Source organism: Sipha flava, unplaced genomic scaffold, assembly GCF_003268045.1.
Source record: "Sipha flava isolate LNK unplaced genomic scaffold, YSA_version1 105_pilon_pilon, whole genome shotgun sequence".
Lineage (NCBI taxonomy): Eukaryota > Metazoa > Arthropoda > Insecta > Hemiptera > Aphididae > Sipha > Sipha flava.
The window spans coordinates 628,180-648,835 of NW_020271719.1; the positions used below are offsets into that span (position 1 = coordinate 628,180).

Sequence of the window (20,656 nt, forward strand, 5' to 3'; positions counted from 1 at the left end):
CAATATACATGTTTTGGATCCCCCCCCCCCAAAAAAAATTTCTAGATACGGCCTTGTTTGTAAGTGTCAATACGCTATTTACATTTTATAAAAAAATCGTTTTCGTATTCGTTACTACATATTGAAACGGAAACGAAATAAACAAATATTACTGAAATTATTTTACAATTGGTTATACTGCATTACTAAATCTATATTATCAATTCGTTATCATAGTATTGTATATTGTTCAAAAGTCGTATGCTTTATACTATTATTTGTACACTCGGGCTTGTCAATATTTCCAATTAGGTACTTAATTGTCCACGAATCATGTGTTAAGTGTCTCAGACCGTGTTTTAACTATTTCGGGAGTAATAAACCTGAACTAATTAAAAACAAAAAAAAAACTAGCAGTTTATTTCTTTAGTCAAGTACAATTTATCATAATCAATTTTATTTTACTGGTGTTGATGATTTCTTACACACTAAATGACTGACATTTTAAAAGGTAAAGAATAAGCGTTTTTTTTTCAAGTGGGCACATAAGTATAAAGTTCAACATAATTTACTTTTTCAATGTTTGTAATACACAACCCGTGTAGGTTATAAATTATTTGATAAAAACAATAGTTTTTACAGTGATATGTTTTTTTTTTTTTAAAAAATTTAGGAATTGATAAATTTTCCTTTAAAACAATTATTTAATCGGTTTGTTTATCGAGTAAATTAATTGTGTTTCAATATATTTTTAATGATGCTAAATGTCAGTTAATTATATTATTTTATACTTAATATATTTAATTCAAATCTTCTTAAATTATTTCCACCATACAACTTTTTAATTTACTTTTCCATGTAATAACTAAAAAAATATTAGAAATATGATTAATTAATAATAATAATCAAATAAATAACGAATAAAATAGTTAGAATACCTACCTAGCAAAAGATTTATTATGGAAAAGAACTCCTAAATTGTTCTACTTATACTCGTGTTCTGGAGTTTCTTATGTGAAATGTCTAATCAAGGTTTTTTTCATTGTGTCATTATATTCATTCTTTCATCATTTACTTTTTGTACCACCTAAATAGATCGCGAATTTTCATTATTATAAAATCAAATTTTTTAAAAAAAAATTGATCTATTTTGATTTAACTTGTATAGGTAGTTATACAGCATAAATCACTGTTCAAAATGTATGTAATTATAAAATATAATCATGATTGAGTAAAAGTATTTATTCAATATTATTTAATGTAAAATACTAATTGTAATAAATATATTTGAGTTATAATATTATTTGATAAAGTGGTTTACACCAAAGCGTCATTACAATTTTTGAAAGGGAGGAGGTAAATGTTTTGACCGACTCATAATATAACTATAAAAAAAACCGCTCTCTAACAATTACATTAATAAAATACTCACTGAAAATAGAAGAATAATTCTTAATATAATATAAAGAGTTAAATAATTCGAAAAGTTAATTTCTAGAGGGCTTGCGGCTTGCTTTACACTATATTGAAAGCAAAACCAATCCACTTAATTTAATTATTTACCAACCTAAAAAAATATTTTTGTGTTTATTTTATTATAGGTATAAGTAGTTAAAATATAATAATAACTAATATTTTTTAATTCATTAAATTTGTCTCCGAGACTGCCTGCCCTGATATTTATTTAATAATAGGATATTTAAAGGTGAATAAATTATTTTATATTTTGATGATAATATTTTATAGTTTACATTATATTATGTAATTCAAACTATTATAAATTACTTAAATTACCAATTCATTATACATTGGTACAAGTAAATGTATTCAATTACATATTTTAGATATTACTAAATATTATTAATAATATATTTTTATACTTTTGAGTTGTTGGATAACATTGCATTTTAAATAATTTTAGTACATTATTAAATATATAAAATTAATTTAATAATATGTTTAATTAAAATTATTGACTATATAGAAATTACTTTATCATCATGATATTTACACTAAATATTGACTAAATTAACTATAAAATAAATAAAAAAAATTTATTATAATAATAAAACTTAGAAAAATTATTCAATTTTATAATAATATTAATAAAATTATTAAAGTAACACTACGAATACATATATTACTGTCACATAAATGACTAATTGTTATTTACTGTAAACAGTTGGTTTTACTCAATATTGTATTCAATATGGTATGTATTCAATATTGTATTCTGGTTAGATCAAGCACCTATTGGGCCCAGGGGCTGAAATTTTATATGGGTCCTTTTGACAAAACATGCTTTACAAAGCTACTAGCTACGCTGCAGAACGATACATTTTTTAACTGTTTCACAAATTGTCAATTGCATTATAATAATTATAAAATTAATAGTTATATAAATTGTATGTTTATAAAACTACTAATTTTAGTATGATCAAAATGTGTATCGGCTTATAGTTGGGTACTCGAGAGGGCCCCGGGGCTATCGCCCCGGCTAGACCCTCCCTTAATCCGACCTTAATTGTATTTTAAATTAATTATATTTATTTTCAGATTTGTGTGATATTTGGGAAAGGCTATTTAGCCACCGTCCATTCTTACAAGGGGAAATAAAATACTTTTTATCTGAATTTGATGTAAGTTTAATGTAACTATTGAGTTATTTATTGTGATTGTATATTTTAAATGATTAGTAAAATTAATTTTAGAAGAAACAATATAGAGCTGATGAAGAAAATCTTAAGAAAATTGGTGAACTAATAGATGATTTAAAAGAAAATAAAATTGAAAGATTTCTTGAATCAAGTGGTGAAAATTTATCGTCATTGAATTCAACTATTAATGAAGCATTGAATTTGAGCCAAGAGATTTTAGACCAAGAAAATAATATTATTTCAGTGAGTAATAATTTTAAATAGAGCCACGTTCTAATTCTGTAAATACATACAAAACTGCATGAACTAACCTAACCATAAACCTAGACCTTATAAAATTTTTTAAAAAATAATTATATTAGTTTTTGATTTTTCTAATTGTTTTTCTAGTATACTTACTTAAAATTCAATTTATAATTTTCTTACTTGTATATTTAAAGTTAAGATTAAATGTTGTACAATTTCAAATTATGGTGACTAGTAGTTGTAGTTACAAACTATATGTATAAAGATGTAATTTTCCCCAGGTGAAATGGTTAAAAATGACCTTAATACAAACATTGTGATTGACGCCAATTGGCTTCATTATTCTTAAATGATTTTCTTACTATTTTTTTAATCAGCATTTCTTAACATTATTTAAATGTAGTCTGCAATAATATTAGATCTATTGCAATAAATATAAAAATAAAGATTCAATATTTTCAGTTTAAGACATCTCTATGACCTTTATATGTTTTTAAAAAAGTAGTATGTAGTAAACCTGTTGAGAGCTAGAAAATTAATGTTCAGCATAAAAAAAATATAGTACAATAAAATTTGACTTAAATTAGTTTATTATTATAACAAATAAAAAATAAGTTAAACTATTAAATATCTGTACAAGTTTAAATTATTTGTTTAATTCTTCAAAATTCAAGTCTTAATTATTATGTTTTTATAATGTTTGATTTTAACATTTTCAGGAAGAAGAATTAAAAACTAAAGAAGAATTACATGAAAAACGCCAAAAAGAACTGGAAACATTTAAATCTGATTTAAAAATTAGATATGAAAGTATAGATAAAGATATTGAAGATAAATTGGAGGCAATTAAAGTAAATTACGAAGAAGCTATTAATAAACTTATTGCCGATAATCAGTAACATTATGGATTATAGAATTAAAATTAAAACAGATCAACAAATTTTGAATTTGTATAAGAAAATTAAACAATCAAAAGTTGATATACCTACACATGTGAATGAATGTTTTGGTGAAAAATTATTAGATCTAGAAGCTTTTAAGTGGTTTAATGAAAATTTGAAAAAAATTGATGGTCCTCCTTTACACACGTTAATCACTGGAGATAATATAGTTTTACCTAGTCCGCCAATTGTTGAGCCCAGTCCAGAATACAAAGAAAAACTTAGAAAGTTGGAGCAACGTTTAAAGAATAAAGAATATGATGCTATGACAAAAAATGTAGATTTTAGAAGAGTTAGACTACCTGAAGATACTATTTCTTACCAAAGTAATTACATTTTTATTTAAAATGGATCTAAAGTTTATCCTTTCAATGCTTTTATTAATTGTTTAAATTATGACAGATAATAATGAATTAATAAAATATAATTATAAATACTAATTATGGTAATGATATAAACAATTCATAAATTATTATATTAGATGTTTTAATTTAAATAATTTTTATGTAGTTAGTATTCATATGTAATGCGTGCTATCAAATCAATTTAACTGAAATTAATTGCTTTGCAAACAATTTTTTGAACATATATTTTTTTATGATTTGATCATTATTTGGAATATTGTTTTTGTGGCAGTGTAACGATTTTAGAGATATGTTAGATTTGACAATTTTTTTTTTGTATGGTAACTAATCTAACTTAAGATATACGTGGTTTGATATATAATTGTTTGTTTAATTGATGCATTTATTTTCATTATTGAGACAAAATCACTATTTTATATGTATTCATTTATTGACCTTATGCTTAATAGTGGTGAATATTTTTCTATCAATGACTAAATAATATTTGTTTTGACCAAATTCTATAGATGTAAATTATATTAATTATATTATATAAATTATAGTTATACAATAACTTATGATTTTATTAAAATTCCTAAAACCAGTTTATGGTTTTGCAAAACTTCTGTTGTTATGTTGCATAACAAATTATATCTATTCTAAGCTATTAATGTACATTAATTAAATAAATTAACCGTTTATAATTACAATAATTGTTTTTATCTGACACTTATAGCACAAATTAAGTATGTTAAGTAGGTTCATTATTTTAAAAGATAGCCATAACACGAGTCATTGTTCTTATTCTAATCTTAAAACCAGATAATATTACTACAGAATAAATGTTATCACTTTTAAAATTATAAGAAACTAGGGCTCCATAAATATGATGACTAAATCTCAATTATATCTACAAGTAACCATTCTGATTTCATAATTCTATGACATTATTGTCTTAACATTTATTTAATCTCTTATCATAATTTTTTCTACCAATATATTTTTGTTTTCTCTTAATATTTAATGTTATTAAAGTAATGCTTTCAATATTTTTAACATTTAATATTAAATTTGGTCTTAGAAGTATTTAGATTAAAAATATTGAATGGAATTCTTTAGTACCATATTATATTATAAGAATAATTAATTTCAATTATAGATTCTTGTATTATAAATCTGTGATGAATAAATCATGTAATACAATAAACAAATAAATATTTTTTATATTTTCAGTTAAACAGATCAATAGACAACTGATAGCTGTTCTCCAATTTGTAATTTCAACTGCAGCTGGATTTTTATTTGGATTTATGGGTATTGAGTTGATGTTGAGTACAACCTTTGATTTGGGTTTCAAATTATTATTGGGAATTATATGTGCCTTAATCATTGCATTAGCTGAAATTTACTTTTTGGCCAAGAAGTTATCTGAAGACTATGAACCACTAGAAACTTGTGGCAAAGTTCATCAAGATTAGTTTTGTTAATTTGAAATAACAAATGATATAAGTGTTCCCATTTATCTAATATTAATATTATTCCAAGTAATGAATTAGAACATAATAAATTTAAATATTTTTTTAATGACAAATGTGTTACGTTTTTTTTTTATATAATGTTTCAAAACAAAAACAACTTAATCTATTAAAAGAAACAGTTGTTGTATTGATCAAGTAATTACATAAATAAATGTTCTGTATATTTAAATTAGTATTTTACAAATTTTAGAAAAGTGCATAGTTTAAGGTATTTACACATATTTATTATGTTATAATGATGATTTACTGACTGATTTGAATTAATATTATATAAATTTTATAATTGACGTTCTTTTCATATGTTAATATTAATTTTTTTCATATGGTATTCTTTCTTTTAATGTTTAAAATAAAAATGTAATCGGTAAATAAAGCCAGAATTATTTTGAAATTTGGTATTAATTAAAATTGATTTAAAAATATTGGAAAATTGATATTATGGAAACATATTTTGTATTTTAAACATAATCTTATTGATGTTGATTACTTAAAATATATTTTAAGATATATGTATGTCAAAAAAAAAAAAAAATAATTATTATTATTTATTAAATTTTGTTATATTAATTTTTTTTTTATCTATGTTTAGGTAGACAAATTTTATCTGTTTGAATATTTTTATATTTAGAACTGGATTAAGGGAAGTAAGGTCTTGGCTGGAACTGCTGTTGCAAGGGAGCCCACGATGCCATTATGAGGATTTTTATCCCAGTATAAAACTATATTTTATTTATAACGCTTAAAATGTAAACAACATAAACAAGTAATGTAACAATGTAAACAAGTTCTACACTGAATCTTGACAGTGGTACCTGTTGCTGGTAACTTAACAATAATTTATTATTTATACCTATTATTGTTTAATATAAATACTATAACTGATTTAAGATTTTATAGTAAATTGTTATAAATTATTTTTTATTGCTAGATCAAGAGTTTCTTGATTTTATCAATGGGTGATATCATCAACAAAAAATACCTTGCTACTGTACGATTTGTTATCGCTTTAGTTCTTTTATTTGAAGATAATGAAACTTTCAAGCTATTACTTGTTATAAACCATCTTGTGTTTATGTATTATGTAAGCATTTACATCAATGATTTGAATTTTTTACTTAGTAATTAATTCATATGATTAAGTTTTTTTGTCAAAGTATTTATTGAAATATGAGGATAATGTGAAATGTTTTTGTATTGAATTTTTGATGATAATTTACATTATTTATAGCAAATTGTTCCTCGCATTAAAATAGTGTTTTATTTATAAATATTTATTGGGTGTTGGGATGAAGAATAATTGTTTTCCAAAATTAAATTTATAATACACATGAACTTTGATGAATTAAAATTAACCAGTGCCGTAGCAACCAAACATTGTGCCCGGGGCGAAACTTTATAATGCGCCCTTATGTATTTTTTATTTACAAATATTATGCTTATTAGATGTTCTTTGTCAATGATTGATTTAATTAATACGAAACATGTTAAAGATTTGGTAAACAAAATATACGACATTGACCGTTGTAATTTTTAACATTAAATGCAAGATTTTCATTTTTGCGCTCTTCCAGGAATTGCGCCCGTGGCGTAGGCACCTCTCGCCACCCCCTTGGTACGGCCGTGAAATTGACTGTCAGGTCTTGTTGTTTTTTTAAATATTTTAAGTGACATATTTTGATCATTCAATTTTTAAAAAGTAGTTGAATTATTTGATTTCTTGAAGAGTAAGCCTGTTATTATATAATTATTAATTACCAAAATAAACATTATATTAATTTATAGTATACTTATAAGTATAGTATACATGCTAAATATATTACCTGTTTTATGTTTATTTTAATTGTAAATTAATCTAAGCATATTTTATTAATTGCGAAATTTGAATATAACTAACCTCACATTTAAATGAAATATCATACTGCTGTAAATTATAATATTATATACCTACAATTTAATGTAGGTACTTTTACAAATTTTCGTCCCCAATAAAAAAAAATGGGATTATTCATATTACTTAAATTGATTGAGGGTTCCAGGCCTAAGTCTGGCACTATTACAGTATATTTGTCACATACATTTTATAATAATTATTAATGTGACGAGGATTGTTTTTGTCAACAGTGTTAAGTTTTGTGGACAAATCATTGGTGTTTTTCTGTGTTCATTTTAATGAGAATAGAACATAAAAAATTATTGAAAATATTGACCTGTAATAGTATAAGTAATTTTAAAATAATTTACTATTATTTCACAGGTATTATATATAGCATTGATAATAAATCAAGATGTTTTACTAATGTACTATATTATGTTTATTTAAATTTACATGTATAAATAATAAAATAATTTTTGCGTTTAACAGTGGTTCTTAATATTAATGTCCAATAACACCAAATTATTATTTATTAATTTATATATTTTATACATAAACATAGTAAATTATTAACTGTTTATTTCTTACTCTTTGGTAATGATAATTATAAATTACAATTTTCTATTGTGATTGGTGATCTGTACTTTACATACAAAATAACTAGAATAAGGAAGTTACAGGATTTGCATATTATTTTTCTTTTATTTTATATTTATAACTAACTAAGCTACTTATTAATTACGAGTTGATATGATTACAGCTTTATTTTTTTATTCCATGAGATTTTTATTTTTAAGTCGCAAATATTAATTTTATAATTAAAGTACATCTTAACAGATTTTTTATGCATATTTTGTAAATGCTAGTATAACGTATCTCTTATTAACTTTACTGCTATGATTGCGCATCTAAAATGTGTTTTATTTCAGTTATTGATTGACCATTTTTTATTTATGTTTGTGATTTCTAAAGTTTAAAGAGTGACGAAGTGTATTTCAATACCAAACAACCAACAGTGTAAACAATATTAAACTTTTGGACCAACAAACGAAATAAGATTCGGACTTAACAGTACAAACAGTCAAGTATAGAAACAACAGATGCATGTACGTCAGCGTCAGTGTAAATACGGTAATTAATTAATTCATTAAAAATACATGAATAAATATGCGGGCACATTATTAATAACTATAACAACCATCGTTAACTTTGTAATCATTAACTCAGGAATGTAGGTGCTAATGTTGAATTCAACCTAATGTATCTCGTGAAATAGCGAGACAATTTTGAACTACCTATTTGTAAGCACATGTATCTCTTTTCTATGCTTGTTCTTCTGGTAAGTTAGGTCATGTTGCTGTATAGTCGAGTAGATGGACGTCAAATATGATCGATCCTTTATCACATTCCGAACCACGCGTCGGACATACCGAAAACTTCCCTAATACCTAATGACATGTACCGACTAACTCTACATCGTACTTAAACCAGTACATTATTCGACTCAAAACTCTCATATGTGTGGTAATTGGTACAATAGTTGCAATAACAACTTTTCTTAAATATTATTAACTTGAAATGTTCGAATTTTTTTCGATGTATTTTTAACAGTTCACAAAATATAGGGAAAAGTGCCCTAAAATTGTCCGGTATACTTGATAACTTTCATCTTGTATACTTTGTAGTCTCATCTATATAATAGAAGGCGTACTTACTTATACCGACTTAACTAATTTATAACTAAACATAGCCAAGAATGATAAGAATGCAGTAATTCTTTTAATATCTAATCATTTATCTCACACTACAAATTTTAACTGCTTAGTTATAGGTTTAGTTTTTATTAATTCTCTTAAAACAAATTATTTGTCTATATGATTCTAATGAACTATTCAGTTGTAAAAACCATTTTATAAAGAGTTTAAGTCAAAATACAGTTGTGCACATAAGTGCATGAGAAGTAAACTTGTGGCTACATGGCATACTCTAACAAGTGACATGCATTCAGACATTTTTTTTTTTCTTTTGACATGTAATTCAGATGCAGCCCTACACCACAGCCTCTTTGAAATGATCATAGTCAGACAAAATAATTTTGGTTAATATTGGCGTCCAACAGGATAGTCAATTTACTCAGGCCCGTATTTAGGGGGGGGGGCACGGGTAAGCACATGCCCGAGGGCGTCAAATCTCAGGGGTGGCAAAATATTTTAGCAAAATTAATTTTAAAAATTATGTATTATGTATATTATTTAAAAAAAAAAAAAAGAATAAAAAAAAATAGTATGTTTTATTATATTACGATTTGTAAATTAAAAAAAAAGGATTTTGTATGTTTTATTATGTTATAATTTGTTTAATTTGTTAATTAAAAAAAATTATTAAACGATTTTCATTTATAAGTTTTATTTTAATATTAAAGAATCTCGATTATGGACGAAATAATAAGTGTTATATTATTATAATTTTTTTTTTTGGGTGGGGAGGCATAACTTATTTGGCGCCAAATTTTTAAATACGGGCTATTAATAAATTGCTAGAAAAATAATTTCATCAGCCAATGACAGTTCAACGGCGACGACCAACAGTGGAATATTAGAGGAATCTGTTTTTATCGTGTACATTACCCAGGTCTTTAAAACCAATGTTTGGATATCAAGTGTTACCGCTGTGAGTTAAACATATTAAATACTTTTCAATATTTTTTCAACCTCCGACAACCATTGGGTGTAATGGTTATTGTAATGTATCGAGTAATGTACCTATCTGCATACCTTATGATATTCGACGGGGCCAAATTAAAACTGAAAAATATACATTTTAGTTCATGATGTAAATACTGATGCTGGGCCGTGGAGAGAAAATAATGATAAAAAAAATTACTTCTATCTGTTACAACATTTCTGCTAATTTTTACATATTTTTGGGTTTTAGTGCTATTTTAACAATTAGATATTCCAGTGTTATTATTAAATATTTGTTCATATATGAACGGATATACACTCATTTCATTAAATTATTTTTTTAATTTTTAATTCGTTCAACTGGAATGTCTAAAATAATAATTTTAACTATTGGATGAATCCGTGTGGATTTCGTTTTTCTTCATAACGTTAGTTGAATTGAGCGGTTTCCGCATACGAAATTCTGCTCTCAAACAACTGTAGATCATTCAAATTAAAAAACTTAAATAAATATCTGTTACACTCGTAACTCAGTTTCATTATCAAGGTAAGTAAAAAAATTCAAATTGAAGTGATGCGCACATTATTGTTAAACAATAATCCTTTAACCGTTTTATATTATTATGTAAGAAATAAATATGTTCCTGCCGTACTTAGTACATATTTGCCGCTTGTTTACCTTATAATTATTAACATAAGATATAAGATTTATAAATCTTTAAACTATAAAAGTATTAAAAAATTAAATTAAAATATCTTTTTTGAAAATTGTATTTTAACTTGATTTTTAGTACACATATATTTCACATGTTTTGATATTTTTGTCTACATTGAAATGTTAGTAAGTAAAATTAACTTTTTATAATTTCTTAGCACTAAATTATTACTTATAACACTTTCAGCTGTTTTTTGAATGGCTATATTTTATTTTTATTTAAGAACTAAACATCCAATACATATCAATATAATTGTCTTTCACTTATAGATACTCTCAATGTATATATATGTTCAAACTTTCACACTCCATTTTCCATACAAATATAATATACTATAAGTACTAAGACCAATTAAAAATAGTTTATTCGTTATCAATCTGGATACTTTAAAATATAATAATAATAATAATAATAATAATAATTTATTTACACAAAAACAAATTAACGTAATTCGTACACCTACATTAAAAACAATTTACATTATATAATTTAACATTAGTTACAGATCATTAAAAATAAATATATTTATAGTAGACAAAAAAAAAAAAAAAAACAATAAATAAAATAAAGTATTAAATATTTAAGAAAAATGTACATTTATAAAATGTTTTTTCGGACCTCTAAAAAAATAAAAGGATTTTAAATATAGTACGACGTTTTAATTCGTTTCGATTATGTTTTATAAAAGATCATTATAAAAAAAATATGTTGTTATAACCTGGCGATAGAATTATTAAAAAAAAAAAAATCAATGAATATATAAAACATGCTGGACGACTTACATATAGGGCATGATTTAAGATCTAAAATGTATTATTATTAATGTTGTTAAATGTATTGTTTAGATAATTTATGATTAAACTTATTATCATGTACCGTGTGTGGTACAGGGTGCGCGAATGAACGAATCGAGCGGTCACGACGTCGTGGGAGGTGAGGGCGAACGGTGTGGACACGTGTACACTTCCGGTGCGGTTCCGCGTGCATCAAGGGTTCGTAGGTTCGCGGCGGTGGTCCCTTCGGAACAATACGATCTCGATACGGGGGTTAAATTTTTTTTTATTTTCGTGAACAATTCAGCGACGACATACGATTGTGATACATTTTATATTTGGTTTTCGCGCGCCGCCGCCTCTTCACGTCCCGTCCGGTTCAGTGCACGTTGTCGATGGTCACCGGCCTGGACGCCTTCGGGGTCTCGCCCAGTTTCACGATGACCCTGGTAGGAACGTTGGTCGCGGCCGCGTCGCCGTTGGCTTTCATCGCATCCACAACCGCCGACGGTGACGGTTGGACGTCATCCGAATCGTCCGAGTCGTCCGTGTCGTCGCCGCGGTCCTCCAGCAGGTTCTCCTCCGCCGAGCTGGACGGCGTGGTTAGCTCATCCCGGTCGTCATCATCGCGATTGCGCGAGTCCTCTGTGTCCGCGGCAATGTACTTGATCTCCTTCAGTTCGACCGTTTTGCCGTCCGCCTCCGCGGTCCTTCGGCTCCGCGACTTGCCCGCGCACACCGCCTTGTACACGATCGCCATGATCAACACGGCCAGTATCACTGCCGTGCCCGTTACCGCCACGTTCGACCGCAAGTAGTCCACCGCCGCGACCAGGCTGTGCTGCTCCTGGACCTCGTCTTTCGGCAACAGTATCGGGTTCGACACGATATCGTGGTCCACCGCGACGGTCGTCGTCGTCGTCGTCGTCGTGGTCCCACCGTCGTGGTCCACCGCCGAGTCGGGTCTCGCCGAAACCTTTACGGAAATCACTTCGTCCACCGGAACCACTGGCACGGTGCTGGTCTCGTCCGTCGTTTCTTCCGACCCGGTTGTCACCGACGTCTCCGCCTCGGAAGTACTTTCCCCTGAAGTAGGATCCCCGGAAACTGTTTCGTCGGTAGTCGTTTCTTCGGAAGCAGTTTCCCCGGGAATGGCTTCCTCGGAAGTTGTCTCCTCAGAAGTCGTGTCCGGCCGCTGCGACGACGTATTTTCCACGGAACCATTCGACTCGTTTTCCGCACCGGCGACGTCCGACGGCGTCGAAAACACCGGGGGGGCACCGTCACCGCTACCTGACCCTGAACCACCGTCCACGCGATCGTCTCCCGCCGACATCATACCGTCGTCCACCTCGAGCAGATCGTCCGACTTGTAAATGGCTTTCGGGTCGTCTCCCAGCATATCCTTGTCGTCCGCCGAACACACCTCGGCCATGTCGTCCAGCGGCAAGCCCGTGTTCGCGCACGTAACCGTGTTGCCGAACGCCACCCCGCGGGCCGTCAGTTTCCTGTCCACGTCGGACAGCTCGCACGTGCAGTTGATCGGGTTGCCGGTGAGGTCGACGGTGCGCAACCTTTTGTACGCCTCCAGGTCGTCGTCTACGTGGCCGATGCGGTTGTTGGCCAGGTCCACGTACTTGATGCCGGGCGGCGCGAATTGCGAGCCCAGCGCCTTGAGCCGGTTGTTAGCGGCGAACAGGTACTTGAGGTTCGGCAGTCCGCTGAAGTAGACGCTCTTCAGCGCGGTCAGGCCGCATGCGGACACGTCTAGCTCGGTAATGGAGTCGGACACCAGGAACGACGGGGACACCGTCAGCCCGGGGTTTCCGCGCAGCGACAGGAACGCCAGTTTCCGGTTGCCCGCGAACGCGCGCCGGTCCAGCTTCTTGACGCCGGTGCGGGCAAGGTTGAGCTCCACCAGTTCCGGTAGCCCGTCGAACGCCAAGGCGGCCACGTGCTGCACCGCGCGCCCGGACACGTCCAGATAGGTGAGCCGCGGGAAGTGGCCGAACGCCTTGTCCCTCAGCACCATCGGCGCCGCGACGGCCGCGCGATCGCCGGCCAACTGCAACCGGAGGATCTTCTGCGGCCACGCGGTCGCCGCGCGCACCGGCAGCTCCGTGCAGTTGGCCGCCTGTATGCCGTTGACGTCGGCGAAACATTTGCACGGGCGCGGGCACGGTGCGGCCGATGCGCTCGCCACGAACAAGGCACACAATACCGTAGTAAGCACTTGCATGGCTTTAGAGCTCATAACTGCATTTCTTTCTGCAATCAGAAAATTAAATCGGTTATGCGAAAACGTCAAAGGAACAAAAAAAAAAAAAAATGGATTTCACGTTTCTCCTACGTTGTTGTTTTCGGACGACGGGCGTAACGAGAACGTTTTTTTTTTTTATCTATTCGACCGTTGCGGTGGACCGAGAAAGAGAACCGTGGAAGTGCAGTTATTCACGTTTCGTCAACAGTTCTACGGTAGCCGTGTACATATTCCGGGTACGTGTGTGTACGACGAGAACAAAGTGCGTTCATTAACGGTCAATAACAGTGCGGCACCATGTGATTAATGAAATGATAACGATAAGGTCGACGGGGAGTAGTTGCACTTTTACGGTGTTGGGATTGAGCCGTGCGCCAAACGTTTTTCCACGACATGTTCGTTAGTTTACACGCATTTCGGGGATTAAACGAAAAAATGTACAATCGTAAATGGTAGATCCGTGCTACTCATTGTTGTTGTACCTATTGCTCAGGGCAACTGATGTTGAGCCGTTGTATACTGCGTCCCGTTTTAAATTTTTTTACGTAAATTGCGGACCGGATATATTTTATGCTATATTTTATACATACCTACGAAAATTACGTCTGACGTTTTCTTTTTTTCGCAAAATCAATATTTTTATTCACATTTTCAGACTTAGGACTGGCGATATAATTATGATCTTTAGAACTATATGTACAAATATTATAATCAATAAATTTAAAAAAAGTATTTACACAATTTAACTGTGCAACATCAACGTTAATCATAATTTTTTAGTAATTGGTGAAAACGAAATTTAAAACCATCAAGTATTTTTAACGTTTTATTCCTTTCGGGCTTTCATAACGTTAATTTTTATTAAATCGGAAAAAAAAATACTCATTAGTAAACTGTAGAGGAACTTAAAAACACGTGCCTAGCAGAGCTTCGATAAAATGCTAATATTATGTAATATTATGTAAACCAACGTATTATTTAAATCGATCAATATTAAAGATAACATTAATACTTATCTTTAAATTGTACAGCCGACCGGAAATCGGAATATCCCCAGTTATAATTTACGTACATTTCAAATATACCCAGGACGCAATTTATGTAGTATACGAATATGACCCTTTTTTTTTAGGAACGTAATTTATCGAATCCGCTGATGCCGAGAAAATACCATCACGACGGGGGTTAATACGCACCGGGCACTTATCGTCGTGACGTTGAAACGAAAAGATCCGCTCTACACAATTATAATATGATATTCTAACGTTGCGGTAAATCCATTAAATAATTGAGACTATTATACGAATTAAAACATTAAGACACTACTAGACCAAATGCTCTTGTAATAATTATAATATGCTGATGTCCGTGTTGAGGAGTGACGTAAACAATATTTAATTATGTAGGTGTACCTTGGTATAATAATAACGCATCGCATGATTGTAATTTATAATATAATTTGTACACCTAATCACTATACTTAATTTTTTTTTAACCATTTTATCCGTAGTATTATCCATATAATTGTAGGTACACTAATATAGTAGTTACGACGGTTACGAGCGGATTTTACTTTTAACAGTAGTGTTTTATTAATTATTTAAATTATTTTTTTTTTTTACGACGAATGTAGCATATAAATTTAACATTTTCATGAGAATGTTTCTGAGAACTACGACGTTACATGTGTATGTGGAGAATAATATTAAAAAATAAAATAAAAATATCTTTTAAATATTGTTATAACTATAATACTACCTATGTATGTGTGTGTGTGTGTGTGTTTACAGTAAACGTGCGAATGTTGAATATTACACATTTATTGATAAACTTACAATGGCACTTACGGTACAACACAACGGAACGAACGAAAAACATCTACCACGAGTTATCTCCAACATCATTCGAAAGTACTTATTTCAAAAATTCATAACGCGCAAAACGCCAATCATGTTTTGATCCATTATGTTAAATGTGTCGCTCAATACCGTTCGAATCGTTCGACTATTAAACACCAAACGATTTTGATTTCGGTTAAAATTATTTTTATGTTAACCGCGTTCAATTAGAACGATTCAAATAATTGTTTTGTATAAATAATTATTTCCCTCTTGGATGAAATCATCGATGAGAAAAAAAACGTTATTTTAATGCGTATGTATGGGTAAAGGTGAAAATCAACAGTTTATGTTCTCACGTTCAACGTAGAATGTCACAAACAGTGCGGATAACGTGCGAACTATGTAAATACGCAATGAAACGTCATCGATGTTTGTTCCAATATTCTATTTCGAACGGAATAGACAATGGAAATATCAATCGTATAGCAAACCGTTGCTAAACCGTTATACCTAACGACAATGTACGTCTAATGTAACTAATTCCAAGCGTACACGGACACACCTTCGACCACTGCGGTTAAACGATATCTATTCACACTAACGTGTTATGGTATCAATTAACTATACGTGCATATTTTTAACTATCCGTCGCCCGTTTTCTAAATGGGTTTAGTATAAATCCATTTCAATGTTCGTTTTCTAATTCAAAACAATTACGGAGAGAATCGATCGAAAAGGTGCAGTCGATATACATATACACATATATATATATATCGATGGGGCGAATAAATTGCAGAAATGTCAAGTTAATATCTTAACTCGTTAAGTGTTTTGTTAAAAAAAAAAAAAAAAATGTATAGTTTATGTTATGTTTTCTCTGTAGGATAGTTCGTGTTTGATCATGAAGCTCATACTCCCACGATAAAATAATTAAACTGCTATTGATGGAGAAAAATGTTATTTTATTGGACACAAAAGAAAATCAACAGTTTATTAATAGCACATAGTTTGACAGCTGTATAAAGCGTGGACATGCAAAAAAATCATGTAATATCAAGTTCTTCCAATACACTTTTTTTTAAAAAAAAAACAAGTCGATATTATTTATCATAATTTAGAAGAACTGTATAAATAGTAAATTTATCTAATTAGTCAGCACGTAAAATGTTTGTTTATATGACATACAAAGGCATACAGACACGTGATTATGCGGTTATTACGATTTGAATACAGAGTTATGAAAACTGTATTCAAATCACAGCATTTCACTAAAAATTACTCTTGATTGTCAACAATCATTGTTAGCACCACTATTGTCACTTATAAGACGTTTAAAAAACATTTTAACGGCGGTTACTCGTAATGAGTTTTCTATAAAATCGTGCTTGAGTAGGTAGAAACAAGATGGTCTCTGACGGCAAAGTGGTTCGGTTTATTTTTAAAAACTGATTAAAAACCGAAAAATGAAAAAAAATCATACAATATAGTGTGCTTTTTATAAAACTAATAACGATCAGAGTGTTTTTTTTTGATCGAATAACATATGTAGAAGTAAAGGTCTATGAAATGCGTACGATAATATGTAGAAATATGTAATTGGGAAATATTAATAACATATTTTACCATAATTATTTCATGCTACTTTCATTATTATACATTTATCTATGTATGAAGTAAATAGTTAAGCATTTTAATTTGTACAAAGAGGGGGATAAATAATTATTGAGCCATGTGGCGGAGAGCAGATGATTAAACATTTTTACCCTTGACGATGTTTTTTGGACTTAAATGCGGTTCTTGTATTCTAGATCAACGACACGAAATGTCCTGAAAATCAATGGTTAGCTTTATAGATTTTAAAGCGGTTCAGTATCTTAGATGTCATTGATTTTTGACTCTAAGATATTGATCGGAAGCAATATGTAATTTATGAATAGATATTTTTAAAATCTTTGTACAAATCAATTTGAATATGATTTAAATGTACCGGTTATATACGAAAATAATCGTAATTGAAACTAAAAGTTATTTTTCTCATTTTAGTTTCACACAAACAATATTTAAACAGATAGTTCTAACAGTTCCGGTAAAAAATATTATAACACAAAACACGATTAAAATATTGGGTGCGTTATGGACTTTTACATGTGAAATGTTAACGAGAGGAAATGAAATGTCGGAAATATCTCTTCGTCGGCGTGTTTCGTTCATATTATATTATAGATAACCGATAATTGATAAATATTCATGTATACATGTTTACAACAAACATTTGTAGTAACGAATAATCATAATATTTAGAAGAAATATTTTTATATAATAACCATTGTAATTATTTTTCAGGTATCAGCCCGTAGTTCTTAGTAACGTTTAAACGAGAACAATATGACTAACTGTTAAGCGATTGCGTATAAAAAACGAATAATGGTACGTATAGTTTTGGGTTTTTCTTGCATTAAAAAAGTTCTTTGCATGAACACGTTACAAGCAGTATGGATGATTTAGGTATAACGTAGTATAATTCATAGGCATTATGAATAACGCCGACTAGCCTTAGACAATTGGGAAAAAACATATTTTTTACAATTTTTTTTCTCTAGATATTACTTATAAGCATTTTACTGAATTTTGATCAACTAGATAAGCTGCTCCGTATTTGTAAGAAAATAATTTTATTCCTAATACCCGAGGAAAAAATGTAATTATTTTTAAATGACTGTTTATTATGATTAATCGTAATATATTGCTATATTACTGTTAAAAATTACTTGTATTGCCATTATATGGTTGACGAGTGATATTTTGAATTGCAGACAAATGTTATACCCTATTGCGCATACTCTGTTTTTGGTATTTTCTAAAACAGCAAAGAAACTGAAGAATTGTACATTGACTGGTGATTTCAGGTGTCTTGTACAGTGCCTAAGCATAACGACGGATTATTTATATTGCCAGTAATTTATGTAGTATTACAATAGTTATATATATATATATATATATATAGTTACATCGTTTATTTTGTACAGTTAACAATTTCGTCCGTATATCAAATATTTTACTGCGCTAAAAACAACGAAAGAAACATCATGTGCAATACATTATTGTACATTTACGCCATGGTATTATATAAACATTATGTTCGGATAAACAACATCATATAATAGATAACAAGTGAGATGAAAAACGGGGAAAAAATAATGCAATAGTGCACGGTGTGTTTTCTATAGTGTGAGTTCTACGTCTGGTGTCAATGTTTATCGTCACCCGTAAAATGTTTCAGTGTTACAAAACCAAATTTTTGGATAAAATAAAAAAAAGGTTTTTTGAATGATAGCAAACGCCAGCGGTTCTCAACATTTTTTGTTCGTGGAGCAATTATGATGTTGAAAAATATTTAATTTAATTTCGACAATTTTAATTTTAATTTTTTTATTTAAAATTAGTATGCTGTATGAATTACAGGTTGTTAAATTTAATTTCAAAACAAACGAAAATCATACAATAAATAAATACCTACTAATTAGTAATTTAATAGCTTCAATGTGAACAAATATGTTTTTTTATTTCATTTACTAGTACTTCAATAGTTGATTTGAAGGAAGACATTTGAATACAGCACATATCTGCCTGTGTACAAGTACATTTAATCTATATAAATGTGATAATCACAAAATAATAAGAATATTTAAATTCGATCGCAGTTGGTATCGGATTACGTTGGGAAAATGGTTGTACAACGTTGATAACATTGAGTTGATGTAGACTCGTTGTAGAACATAATGATATAGTGCAAGAACACTGTGGTTAATTTCATTCGTATTTTTGTCCCTCGAAACCTTCGAATAATATAACATCGTGTAATCCAAGACGGTGTCGGCGGTCGTACACTTACTCCCAAGGCGAGCGGTATAAGAAAAAAAACCGATTTCGACGATATAATTTTATAGCATGCTTCCCCAGAGCGATTGTGTGCAAATAATCTGCGCTGCTAAACGGTATCCGAACGCATGTGGAAAGTGAAACCCGTGCGTTAAAACGGATTTTTGTCGAATCCGAAAGATTTGTATTCGGCCGAACAACAAAATAAACATAATTCATCGCCGTCGGACAAATGGGATCGCACCATTATACATTACAAACGAATACTATATAATGCCGCTAACAGCAGCGAGGTTCGTGCGTCGTCCAAAGCAAATTATTTCAAAATGTAATTCGAAAACCGATTGTTAAAAATTATTTTCGATCACTTATTGCAAAATCCTATACATTCGAATTTCACCGACGTATCGGAAATAAAGAAGAGAAAAAACATCGGAACGGTCAATACACTCGCGATTCCGACATAAGCGTTTTTTAACGCATACGAAGAACTAAGTAAGAGAAAAAAAATAATCAAACATGTTACCCAATATTTTTTCGTTTTCGGACTTCCTTCCGGCTACTCACAAGCGAAGTGTCCGACGCTGCTATATTGTCATTTATTCCCACTTGGGCCAGAGTAGGCTAAGCACTTCAAAACTTCTGTAATATGATTACACGATACGTCGATGCTTATGTACAGTATAAGATTTTGGCCGTATAATTGATTATGACTTTTTTTTTTTTTAAATAACCTTAAACAACAAAAACACGTGATCACGTTAATTATCCCCTGTCGGATATTACCTTACATGTTCCCGGACAGGACGTTGATTTTTTCGCTCTTCGGATACTCTTCGACTGCGATAAAACGTAAAAGATATTAATTTCACATCATCGTATCATGTGATGTTGATAAGTTGATTTGAGAATTCATTTCATTATT

The 20,656-nt window shown here is 30.5% G+C and overlaps 3 protein-coding genes and 1 long non-coding RNA gene across 5 annotated transcripts in view; 3 read left to right on the plus strand and 1 right to left on the minus strand.

Annotated features, from left to right (window-relative positions):
• The first annotated feature begins 233 nt into the window (after positions 1-233).
• On the plus strand, positions 234-3,805 carry LOC112684351 (biogenesis of lysosome-related organelles complex 1 subunit 5-like). The gene is made up of 4 exons (XM_025555833.1): positions 234-490; positions 2,536-2,618; positions 2,691-2,879; positions 3,602-3,805. The coding sequence occupies exons 1-4, from the start codon at positions 472-474 to the stop codon at positions 3,779-3,781; spliced, it is 471 nt and encodes a 156-aa protein (XP_025411618.1). The 5' UTR covers positions 234-471; the 3' UTR covers positions 3,782-3,805.
• Positions 3,766-5,723, plus strand: LOC112684346. Its single transcript, XM_025555821.1, has 2 exons — positions 3,766-4,149; positions 5,401-5,723. The coding sequence occupies exons 1-2, from the start codon at positions 3,786-3,788 to the stop codon at positions 5,643-5,645; spliced, it is 609 nt and encodes a 202-aa protein (XP_025411606.1). The 5' UTR covers positions 3,766-3,785; the 3' UTR covers positions 5,646-5,723.
• A 2,715-nt stretch (positions 5,724-8,438) lies between these two features.
• Positions 8,439-20,656, plus strand: part of LOC112684363 — a 60,134-nt gene continuing 47,916 nt past the window's right edge. For both annotated transcript variants that reach the window (XR_003148692.1, XR_003148691.1), the window contains exons 1-2: positions 8,439-8,709; positions 18,196-18,279. This is a non-coding gene — a long non-coding RNA (uncharacterized LOC112684363). The remainder of the gene's footprint in view (positions 8,710-18,195; positions 18,280-20,656) is intronic.
• Positions 11,616-20,277, minus strand: LOC112684358. Its single transcript, XM_025555846.1, has 2 exons — positions 20,258-20,277; positions 11,616-14,019 (listed from the first exon to the last, which is right to left on the minus strand). Exon 2 carries the CDS (start codon positions 14,003-14,005, stop codon positions 12,131-12,133), a length of 1,875 nt encoding a protein of 624 aa, XP_025411631.1. The 5' UTR covers positions 14,006-14,019; positions 20,258-20,277; the 3' UTR covers positions 11,616-12,130.

Coding starts and splice junctions, on each gene's coding strand:
- LOC112684351 (XM_025555833.1), top strand. Junction 2,619..2,690: donor ACTTTTTATCTGAATTTGAT/GTAAGTTTAATG, acceptor AATTAATTTTAG/AAGAAACAATATAGAGCTGA. Junction 2,880..3,601: donor AAGAAAATAATATTATTTCA/GTGAGTAATAAT, acceptor TAACATTTTCAG/GAAGAAGAATTAAAAACTAA.
- LOC112684346 (XM_025555821.1), top strand. CDS start 3,786: ATGGATTATAGAATTAAAATTAAAACAGATCAACAAATTTTGAATTTG. Junction 4,150..5,400: donor AGATACTATTTCTTACCAAA/GTAATTACATTT, acceptor TTATATTTTCAG/TTAAACAGATCAATAGACAA.
- LOC112684358 (XM_025555846.1), bottom strand. CDS start 14,005: ATGAGCTCTAAAGCCATGCAAGTGCTTACTACGGTATTGTGTGCCTTG.